We start from the raw sequence: 12,709 nt of genomic DNA, 5'->3' as shown, positions 1-12,709 counted from the left end.
AGCTTCACAAAGCTCAAATACAGTATGATTAATGCTTGTGCCATGTTTTGGTTTGATAAGGATTTAGTTAAAGTGACCATTCATTCTGTGTAAAAATAAATGATAGAACGTTCAGATGTATTGAACTTATGCTTTCACTTTCTTCATTTGAGTTTTGTGGAATGTGAATGTAGTGTGAGATTTGACAGAGTCAAATGAGTGTTAAATTTTATTCACCTATTTTTGTTCTCGAAAATGGTTTAAAGGTGAGCGTTATTTGTTTTAATTTAATTGAGCATGTTGTCATTGTAATAAACCTAGTACATAAGGAATATAGTCCTTTACCATCTCGTTGTGTTGTATTATGTAAGACCGAATTCTTTCTATTCAATGGACTCGACAGTTCCATGTCATTGTACCATCCAAAGTTTCAATAAATTAATGGACCAATTTCACCGTGTTACGACCTCGCGTATGACATCGACCATATTGTCATTTCGCCCTAACCGGTTCTTGAGCACATTTTGTGACCATGACTCAATTTTTGTAAATCAACATTATCACATATTTCCATTCTTTTAATTAAATTAGTCATTTAACTTAAATTTTATTTAATTAATTAATTACTATTAATTAATTTTAATTAACATGATTATTTGAGCTTAAGTGAATAATTTTGATAATTAATTTAAATTAAATTAATTAATTAATTCAATCAAATCTTAAGAAAATAATTTGGTTAATTAGAAATTTATTGATTTATTTCATTCCAATTCATCATCAATCTAAACCAATTTCAAAAAGCACAAACCACAATTCTCGATTCAAACATCGAGCCCAGTTTTAAAAACACCCTTGTAAGTCGATTGCTTTTATGCATCGTCATCAACCTCACATAGCTTACTCTTGGGCTTTCTTACAATGAGACCTATTTGATTATTGATTAATCAAGTAGATGATCAATTCACCATATTTACATAATAATCTCTTAAAATTATTTAATTAGATTTTTTGGATGAAAAGGAGAATAGTAAGCCTCCGCTTCACTATCTCTCGACTATTCGAATAATTGGCGTACGCCATATTGCTCGGATCTTCGTCATTCAATAAAAACCCTAATAATCATACAAAATACAAATCATCTTCCTAAATTAAGGTAATACTCAAAATATATCTTTTTATAAATTTGGGATGAAAAAGGAGATAGGAAGCGTTCGCTTCACTATTTCTCAAGCACTTGAATAATTGGCGTACGCCATATTGCTCGAGTTCTTGTCACCCGATCAAAACTTAATCATACACATTCAAATCACATTTTCTAAATCGACTATAAATTCTAAGTCCTTTTAATTCCAAATTTTAGATAATAAAAGGATAGGAGGCGTACGCCTCACTATCTTTCGATTATTCGAATAATTGGCATACGCCACATTGCTCGAATCTTCGTCATCAAATTAAAACACAATTGAATAAATTCAAACTATTTTCCCAAATCAAATACAATATCTAAAAACATATCTTTCTTAAATTAAACTTCGGATGACAACAGATGGGAGGCGTTCGCCTCACCATCTCTCAATTATTTGAATAATTGGCGTACGCCACATTGCTCAAATTATCGACTTTCGACTAAAACACGCTAAATAAATATTGGGTAAAGGAATAAGAGGCGCACGCCTCATTATTCTTTGAATAAACAAGTAGGAGGCGTACGCCTCACTACCGTGCATATTCGATATCCACAAACAAACTTTCAAAATAATTCAAACGAAAAAGGAGTAGAACGCGTTCGCCTTATTATTCCTCGAAAGAATTGGACGATTGGTGTGCACCACATTGCTCAATCTTTCGTCGTTCTTCAAAACACCTTAACAAATCAAATTAATGTCTCGCCCCCGTGCGACCAACAACTTAAAAATTCTTTTCAAAAGAACACTGTTAATCCTTTCTAATGCGCACCATAAACCAATGTTTAAGCCTCCGCCGAGAGTAGACAAGCCAGCGTTTAGCCTTTAGAACGTGATCTACACAATCGTTCATTAAAAGACACCAACAAAAACCGTAGTCTCCCGAACTACGAATGCTCTGATTTCCTTATTGCACCATAAGGATACGTAGGCAGGAGATTGCTGTATCTTCGTGAGCACACTAATAAAAAACCTCCCCTCTCCCCTTCTGAGGTCTTCATCCATCTCTATTATCAACTCTAATTACTCGAAGCAAGCAAATAACATTTAACTAACATTCAAATAGCAAATTGGACTAAAAGGTTTCCGTTGAGTACAACGGACGTGAGGGGTGCTAATACCTTCCCCTTGCGTAATCGAATCCCGAACCCGAATATGGTTGCGACGACCATTATTCTATTTTTAAAGGTTTTATTGATATTTTCCTATTCCTTCATTGGAATAAATAAAGTTCGATGGCGACTCTGTTCGAACATAATTTTTTCCGCGACCATCGCGAGGAATCGTATTTTTCGAGATGCGACACGTTCAAACATATATATATATATATATATATATATATATATTATATATATATATATATATATATATATATATATATATATATATATATATATATATATATATATATATATAAGATTAATTACTATGCACTGTCAGTGTAAAAAATTTTACACTATCGATTCATCACCATCACCCGTTTGCATTACTTTATAGGTTTTTAAAATAAAAGTCAAACTTGTTTTAATATCCAACGTCTATGATTAACTGATGGTGTAAAATCTTTTTACATTGTCAGTGTATTTTAATTAAATTATATATATATATATATATATATATATATATATATATATATATATATATATATATATATATATATATATATATATATATATATTAAAATTCAACTGATTATAAACTCACAATTCATAAATTGTTATAATAAAAAAAAACTATAAATACTTTATAATATCTTTCATATTAATTTAGAGTATTCTAGATTATCTCTTTGTATCTTAGAATATCTTGGAGATAGGTTTCATAACTTGTAGCTTTGGAAAATTTACACTATAAGAAAATTGTGTTTTAGCGTAGGCCACAAGCCCTCGCTAGAAGGCAAAAAATCGTCGCTAAAGGATGTTAGCGTCTAAGTCGTTTGGGACACCTCAAGATTGACGAAAAATGTAGCGTTAAGCTGACGTTAAGTATAGTGTCGGCTAATGGAAACACTACTGTGACGCTAATACATAAAAGCCGAAGCGAGCGTACAACACATGGTTAGGTTTAACGTCAACCTTTATCGACATTATACTTTATGTAGCATCGGCCGCTAGCGGTGCTAGCTATAACCATATAACGTTGGTCCCTTGCGACCCTACATGGTTTTACATTTATGTAGGGTCGTTTCTAGAGACAATACCAGGTTATGTTTATTTGTGGTCGACGCTAAGTTAAATTTTTTTGACCTACCAAAGCCTAGTTGGCATGAAACCTGCATTAAATTTTTCTTTTTAGGATCTACCAAAGCCGATTTAGAAACCTGTTTAAATCCACTACGAATTGCTACATTTATATATTACCAAAATTTGTTTTTAATTTCATAAATATATTATCACATCAAAATGGTAATACATGATATCAAACTTGTATAAATCCACAATGAACATTACATTAAAATGTCAGGGTTACATAAGCCTCACACATATTCTGATTTTGTCTTGCATAGATATTGATACAATCAGATTTTCTTTTACAAACAAAGCTCAATTGTAAAATAATTTGAACAAGTTCTAAAACTAAGAAAAATACAATAACTTGAACATGTGAAAGAAGCTTCCACAAGGCTATGAAGCACCACACACACATGGACGCTTGAATAATAATTTGAAATAAAAAAGTTAATTGAATATAAATCAAATACTTAGCCCTAAGGTATTGTCTGAGGTGCAGGGGTTGTCAGACTAGGTTGTAATGCCAGCTCCAATGCACCAATATAGTATTACCATTAGAGCCAACTCATTCACTAATAATTACTAATTACTCAACAAATTAAAAAAAATAAACTTACTTCCACAACATCACCAGCCTTAGCTACAACCCTTTTTATAAATATATCAGATGAACTAAAACCAAATTTCTAAATAAGAGAAATCAAACAACAATGTTTAGAAAAAAAAAACATTGACAACTTGAATCCATTGATTATTCATGTATCATTTACCAGAATGCAAAATCAATACTCTTGAAGTTGCACCAAAACATGAACTATCATATCATGTATTAAGCTTCGTTTACCATTCAAATTTCAATACTTCTGTCATTCTAAGAATGTTACAATAAACAAAAATTTCTTAGAATAACCACTACACAATATAATATTCCACTATTGTTAATAGCGGATCACGAGAAATAGTGCATCACCAAAAAACCGACATGAAAAACATTGGATAATGCAATACTGACTTTTATTAGAAGTAATTCATATTTAGTTGTACTATTTTCTTAGCCCCTAAGTTTGTTAGAGGGTATTTTAGTATTTTATCCTATTCTAGTAACCCTAGTTTTAGCTTATAAATAGGGTGGCAATCATTGTAACTTTTATCATGTTTTTGTAGCCGTCATTCTCTTAATAGAATATTTCCGTTCATCATTCATTCTACCTTTGCACCAACAATTGGTATCTAGAGCTTCGGTTCGGATTCATTAGGGAAACACGGGAAACACGAGTGAACGTGAGGTCTTGTGTGTTTGATTTTGATTCTTAGATTCGTGTTGAATCTTGAACAAAATCTGATCAGAATTTTAATTATGTGGGTTTGGAAACACTGTGAGAAATCTGAGTGTACTGTGCAAGGTAGAAAGATGAATGGAAACGACAACATGAACACCAAACTTCCAGTATTTGACGGTAAAAACTGGAATCGTTGGATGGTCCAAATGCGTGTACTGTTCGGTGCTCAAGATGTTCTAGATCTTGTCACTGATGGTTATGTTCCGGTAGCAGCAGATGCGACGGATGAACAGAAAAACGCGCAGAAGGAAGTAAGGAAGAAGGATAAAAAAGCATTGTTCTTCATTCATCAATGTGTTGATGTAAATGTGTTTGAGAAGATTGCAGATTCAACGACAGCAAAGGCTGCGTGGGACACACTGGTTAGATATTATGGTGGTGACGCATCAGTGAAGAAGGTGAAGCTTCAGTCCTTGAGAAAGCAATATGAGAATCTCAACATGAAGAATAATGAGAAAGTTTCTGAATACATCTCCAGAGTGATTCTGATCACTAATGAGATGAAAGTGTGTGGAGAAACTCTTTCTGAAGAAACAATCATGGAGAAGGTATTGAGATCCCTTACCTCTCAATTTGATTACATTGTGGTAGCAATAGAACATTCCAAAGATCTGAGCACCGTGAGAATTGAAGAGCTGCAGAGCAGTCTAGAAGCGCAAGAGTTGCGTTTGACTGAGAGAACTTCTGAAAGGGAAGAAGAGCAGCAGGCTCTGAAAGCAACTTCTGATAGGAGGTATCAGAAGCAGTCAGAAGCCAGGAGAAGATCTGATGGTGGTCAGAAGTCAGAAAGCTCAACCTCTGATAAACAAAAGAATGCTCAGAAGGGAAAAGAGAAGTATGACAAGAAGAAGATCCAATGTTACTGTTGTAGGAAGTTTGGTCACTTTGCTAGAGACTGTTGGTCAAACAAGGAGAGAAAATCAGAAGAAGCAAATATAGCCAGAAGTTCTGATGACGAATCTGTGCTATTGATGGCCTCTGAATCTGATGATATGGATCTGATAGACTGGTGGTATATGGACACTGGCTGTTCAAATCATCTTACTGGAAACAAGAAATGGCTGGTTGACTTTGACTCTGAAAAGAGGACAAAGATCAGATGTGCTGATGACAAATATCTTAATGCAGAAGGTATGGGAAATGTCAGAGTGATTCTGAACAATGGGAAAACAGCATTGATTCAGAACGTGTGGTATGTACCTGGCATCAGAAGCAATCTGATGAGTGTGGGACAATTAACTGAGAAAGGTTTTTCAGTTACCATGAAGGACAATCTTCTGAAGCTGTATGACTGCAATCAGAAGTTGATTATGGAGTCAGAACAAGGAAGGAATAGAACATTCAAGGTGAATGTCAGAACTGCAGACTCAGAATGTCTTAGTGCAACAAGTGCTGAGAAGGAGAGTGAGTTGTGGCACAGAAGATTTGGTCATTTGAATTTCAGAAGCTTAAAATATCTGAATTCAAAGAAGTTGGTACATGGAATTCCTGCAATTAAGAAGCCTGAAAAGTCATGCAAAGTTTGCATGGAAGGAAAACAACCACGATTGTCATTTGCGTCAGAAACTGCTCCAAGAGCAAAACATGCCTTGGGAGTTGTACATTCTGATGTGTGTGGTCCATTTCCAACAGCATCGATTGGAGGGAATAAATACTTTGTGTTATTTGTTGATGAATTCACAAGAATGACATGGGTATCCCCTATTAAGTTTAAACACGAGGTGTTTGATGAATTCAAGAAGTTCAGAATGAAGGTTGAGAATCAGAGTGGTTAGAAGTTGAAGATTCTTAGAACTGACGGTGGAGGTGAGTATAACTCCAAAGAGTTCCAGAAGTTCTGTGAGGAGAATGGAATTGAGCATGAGGTTACTGCTCCTTATACCCCTCAACACAATGGTCTTACTGAAAGAAGAAACCGCACTTTGCTTGATATGGTGAGAAGCATGCTAAAGGAGAAGAAACTTCCTCAGAAGCTCTGGGGAGAAGCTGTTGCCACTGCAACGTATGTACTCAACCGATGTCCTACGAAGAAGTTGAAGGAAATAGTTCCAATACAGAAGTGGACTGGAGATAAGCAAAGTGTTAGTCATCTGAAGGTGTTTGGTTCTGTTTGCTATAAACATGTTCCAGAAGCCAGAAGACAGAAGCTGAATAATAGAAGCAAAGTGATGATTCTGATAGGGTACCACAGTACAGGTGCATACAAGCTCTATTGTCCAGAAACCAACAAAATTGAATTCAGCAGAGATGTGATTGTGAAGGAATCAGAATTTTGGAATTGGGATAAGTCTCAATCTGATTCTGATGTTAGAACTTCTGAAGAAGGGTCAGAGTTAAGAATTTCTGAAGTTGGAGTAAACTCTGACGTTGATTCTGATTCTGATAGTGATTCTGACTCTGGAAATATGCCAGCCCCTGAAGATGGTCAAAGCTCTGGAGGAAGTCAACCATCTGAAGCTAGAAACTCTGAAGCTCAAGACTCTGAACAAGTCCAGAGACCACAAAGAATCAGAAACATCCCCAGAAGATATGCAGAATTTGACATGCTGCAAGACACTGAAGTAGACTCTGAAGGAGAAGTTATTCAGTGTGCCATGTTAGTAGACTCTGAACCCATAAGTACAGAAGAGGCTCTTAAGTAGAAGCTCTGGCTGAAGGCCATGAAAGAAGAACTTGATGCTATAGAGAGAAACAAGACTTGGAAGCTGACGGAGCTTCCAAAAGACAAGAAAGCCATCAGCGTCAGATGGGTTTTCAAGCAGAAGTTAAAGCCAGATGGTTCAATTGGCAAACATAAAGCAAGGTTGGTAGCCATAGGATTTCTACAGAAACCTGGGCTGGATTACTCTGAAGTGTTTGCACCTGTAGCAAGACATGAAACAATCAGAATGGTGATTGCAATAGCTGCTAACAGGAATTGGCCTCTGATGCATTTACATGTAAAATCTGCATTTTTGAACGGTCCATTAGAAGAAGAAGTTTACGTGTCACAACCTCCTGGATTTGTGAAAAAGAATCAGGAAGGGATGGTGTATAGATTATACAAAGCTCTATATGGATTGAAACAAGCACCCAGAGCTTGGAATCAGAAGATTGATTCATTTTTCAAGAAGCAAGGCTTTTAGAAATGTGAGATGGAGTACGGTGTCTATGTTCAGCATACTTCTGAAGGAAATATGACTCTGGTATGTTTATATGTTGATGATATACTACTGACTGGAAGTTCTGAACAGGAGATAGCCAAGTTCAAGAAAGTTCTGATGAATGAATTCGAAATGACTGATCTAGGCAAAATGACATACTTTCTAGGGATGGAATTCAGATACTCTGAGAAAGGTATTATTTTGCATCAGCTAAAGTATGAATTAGAACTTCTGAAGAGATTTATTCTGAAGAATTGTAAGATTGCTGTCACACCTTCTGATACAAATCAGAAACTGGATTCTGACTCTGATGGAAAGGATGTGGATGCTACAACCTTCAAACAGTTGGTTGGTTCTCTAAGGTATTTGTGCAATACCAGACCTGATATTTGCTATTCAGTTGGGATGGTTATTAGGTTCATGAGTAAACCTAAGTGGTCCCATTACCAAGCTGCTGTCAGGATTCTGAGGTATATCAAGGGAACTCTGAAATATGGAGTATTATTTCCTTCTGGAAGAAAGGATGAGTCAGAACTTCTGAGTTATTCAGATTCTGATTGGTGTGGAGACAGAGTTGACAGAAGAAGTACGTCTGGGTACTTATTCAAATTTCTGGGAGGTCCCATTTCTTGGTGTTCCAAGAAGCAACCTGTTGTGGCGTTGTCAACTTGTGAAGCTGAATACATTGCAGGTGCTGTTACTGCATGTCAAGCTGTGTGGATTCTGAATCTATTGCAGGATCTGAAGATTAAAGTAAACAAACCTCTGAAGCTGATGATTGACAACAAGTCTGCAATCAATCTTGCCAGAAACCCAGTGTTGCATGGGAGAAGCAAGCACATTGAGACCAAGTATCATTTTCTGAGACATCAAGTTCAGAGGGGAGTGTTAGAAGTTGTACACTGCAGCACTCAGAAAAAGTTGGCAGATGTTCTAACGAAAGCTATCAAGACTGATCAATTTCTCAGATTAAGGGATGAAATTGGTGTTACAAATTTTGATGGAATATGAATTAAGGGATGGTATTAGAAATAATTCATATTTAGTTGTACTATTTTCTTAGCCCCTAAGTTTGTTAGAGGGTATTTTAGTATTTTATCCTATTCTAGTAACCCTAGTTTTAGCTTATAAATAGGGTGACAATCATTGTAACTTTTATCATGTTTTTGTAGCCGTCATTCTCTTAATAGAATATTTCCGTTCATCATTCATTCTACCTTTGCACCAACAACTTTCGTATCGGATAGCCAAATCTTTGATATGCAATACCGGTATACCTAGGCTATATAGGATATTTAACACCGCTACTTATCCTACAAAATTCACAAAGTATAAAGAAAACAAATAACAAAAACCAAAACTATTAGGTTCTGTTTGGTCAACCATAAATGATCAATAAATGACAAAACTCAACTCTTCAACATGAACAACTGAATCTCATTTCAGATTTGAGACAAAAGCAAGAACATGTAAGCAAAGAATGAAAGAAGTGAATCAAAACTCTGAATCGTAACTTCGAAACACCAATCCAAACAGGTTAATAGATAAAAGTAGATAAATTGTTTTCTGAGAAAAAACTGTTTTTGAGAAACACCGAATAATAGAAAGGGTTTGTTTTGAGTTTTTCTTATTGTATTTTATTTTTTTGTTCTTTATTTTGTTTCATTTTTATTTTTTAGTTATGGTTTTATTTTTTAGTCATAGGACAAATGAAAATTAAGAATAAGAAAGAAATATTTGGATAAAAAGTGACGTCTAGATAAAATATAACCATATTAAAATTATAAATTTCCTTTTCTTTAAAAAAAAGTTAAAATAAAAAAAAGTAATATTACATTAATTATAAAAAGAAATAAAATATGCATAAAGAAATTATAATAAAAATTAAATAATTTCTTAAAATATCTTTTAATTTATTTTAAAATAGTTCATTTTTTATAATTATGTAAAAAAAATTATAGTTTTCAATAAGGAATTTTGTTTTTAAAAAGTTAATTAGTTTGTTACGTTTTCTTTTCTACAAATTATTTATATTTGGAAATGATATTTTTCTTTAGAATAAACTCTAAAAAATCTTTGTCACAAAATAACTTATTTAATTGATGATAAGTAAAAATATATAAATAATAAATATATTAATTTTAGTACATTATGTATATTTTTTAAAATTTTAAATTAGAGTGCAATTAATATTTATTAATTAAAATAATAAAATAAAAGAAGCAAAGGAAAAAATATGATGGGAAATAAAAAATTATGTTGAACAAAAAATTTATTGCTTGGCAACACACTAGCGTCGCCACAAACTGACACTAATATTTAATTATATAAATTGAAAAGAGGGAAAAGAAAATTATGGGAGAAAGTAATTTTTTTGGCAAAGAATTATATTAGCGTCAGTGCCACTAATTTTGCAATAAATAAGTAAAAAATTAATTAAATATTATGATAGTCAGCTAAACTAAATAACTATAAGTAACAAAATAATTAAATTCCAAAGTGTCGTAAATGGCCGACACTATTATTAAAGTCATATTTAAAAATAAAAAATAAATGAAAAACTTGTTAGCATCTATTATTAGTGATGTAAATTAGACATTATTAATAGAGTCGGGGCCGGCGTGCCTTTTTCTTGTAGCGTTAAATGATCAATAAATTAAAATATATTGTTTCTAAAAAAAATAACTATTTTAAAGTGATATTGTTTAATACCCTAGGGTATCTGTAAATTAATTTAATCTATATTCATACTATCCTAACATTAATGAATAAATTCACGAGCCAAACCACATCACTCATGTCTTAACCAAACCGTTGTTCAGATAATCCATTAACCATGGATCGAGTACATTATTGACCATCGATCAAATTAAGCATCAATTAAATGGTTTATAATATTTTAATAATAATTTAATTTTTTTAAAAGTTATATATATATATATATATATATATATATATATATATATATATATATATATATATATATATATATATATAAATATATATATTATATGTAAATAGTAGATAAGGGTGTATAAAGTATTAGGAAAAAAAGTGGATAACTATGTTGAATATTTTTCTAAAATAGTATAGTATATGCAAATAGTAATAATTTTAAATTAAATTAAATAGTCAAGTATATTTAAAATATACATTAAAATATTTATAATGTACTATCTTCAAATCAAATTATAATAATTTTCTATCTTAAAAATAAGTAATAATATAATAATTTCATATCTTCCAAATAGATTATAATTATTTCAAATTCATTAAAGAAATTAATTTACCAACTCTTAAGAATTATCATTATAAATAACAAGTTAATCTCATTATTCTATTGTCTCATATCATAGTTTAAGAGATGAATATTATTCACATTATTGTTTTCTTTTTTTCTCTTGTCTCATTTTATATCCACCATGCAACTTCTAGCAATGATTTTTGTGTAGCAAACCTATTACTCCCAAACACCCCATCAGGGTATCAATGCAAATCCGAAGAAAATGTAACAGTGAATGATTTTGTATTCTCTGGCTTTGTAGCTGGAAGCACAGACAATCCTTTTAAGGTTGGATTTACTTCTGCATCTGTCACAGAATTACCGGGTCTTAACGGACTCGGTGTTTCTGCGGTAAGAGCAGACATGGATATAAATGGAACAGTACCAATGCACTCTCATGATGCAACTGAATTAGTTATCAATGGTGAAGGAGAAGTGACGGTTGGATTTATTTCAACAAAAAAGGTTTATTTGAAGGTTCTTAAACCTGGTGATGTTATGGTTATTCCAAAGGGATTATTGCATTTTTTAGTTAACACTGGTGGTACAAAAGGCACTGGTTTTGCTGTTTTTAGTAGCTCAAATCCTAGTGTGCATATGTTTGATAATCTTTTGTTTGGCAATGATTTATCAAGTGCCATAATTGCACAAACTACTGGACTTGATGTCTCACAAATTAAGAAGCTTAAGGCTCTGTTTGGCGGTAGTGGTTAGAATTGCTTCGTTTTAAATTAATTCATGTCAACAATAAACTTATATGTGTAATTTTTTGTTTCTATATTTTTCTGTTAATTTTCATATTTAATAATACAAGAGAATAGTATGGTTCTGAATAACTTATATGTTATATCAATTCAATGTAATTTTTAACTTAAAAAACTTCGTGGTCCGCACAAGTTTTGGTTGACCGTTTAGAATTTAAGTAATGCTAAATTAAATCTACGGGTAAAGGTTTGTTCCTAACTCATCTAAAAACTATTTTAATAATTAATTATACTTTTATCCTTTATAATTTTGTTTATTAGTGAGTACATAAATATTTCAAATGATTGGATTGAAGTATATATTGAAATTATTTTTAAGTATTTTTTTGAATTTTTGTAATTAGTATTTACAACTTAAATTTTTTTGTTTTAGATGATCAACAATAGTAATTTTTGAAATTTTATAAAAATTGATTATTTGTATTACTATTTTTAATTGTTTTTTAACAAAAATAATTTATTTATTTATTCTATAAAGGCTTGCGGGTTACCTTTATAGGTCCTTCCATGCTTAATAATTATTATTATATAAAATTTAAAAAGTTTTTCTATAAAATTTTATAATTCTATATAATAAAATTGAACAAAGAGTTCATATAAAACCTTAGCTAAAAATGTGCCCCTATAAAAAAATCATCTTTAAGCGGATCAAGTCGAATAGAATCAATAATATCCGAATTAGTTGAGCTCGATTCTTGATTTTCAATTTTAAACCATGAAACCGATTAATCAAATCAATGTGTATAATAATCTTCCATTTAGAGTCCATGAATGAATAGTGG

The 12,709-nt window shown here is 32.2% G+C and overlaps 1 protein-coding gene across 1 annotated transcript; it reads left to right on the top strand.

Annotated features, from left to right (window-relative positions):
* The first annotated feature begins 11,244 nt into the window (after nt 1-11,244).
* On the top strand, nt 11,245-11,946 carry LOC127076275 (auxin-binding protein ABP19a). The gene has a single exon (XM_051017878.1). It carries the CDS (start codon nt 11,245-11,247, stop codon nt 11,875-11,877), a length of 633 nt encoding a protein of 210 aa, XP_050873835.1. The 3' UTR covers nt 11,878-11,946.
* Nucleotides 11,947-12,709: the final 763 nt, after the last annotated feature.

Source organism: Lathyrus oleraceus, chromosome 4 (assembly GCF_024323335.1).
Source record: "Lathyrus oleraceus cultivar Zhongwan6 chromosome 4, CAAS_Psat_ZW6_1.0, whole genome shotgun sequence".
In the NCBI taxonomy this organism is placed as follows: domain Eukaryota; kingdom Viridiplantae; phylum Streptophyta; class Magnoliopsida; order Fabales; family Fabaceae; genus Lathyrus; species Lathyrus oleraceus.
The sequence above is the reverse complement of the archived record's forward strand: the minus strand, read 5'-3'. Positions and strand labels throughout refer to the sequence as shown.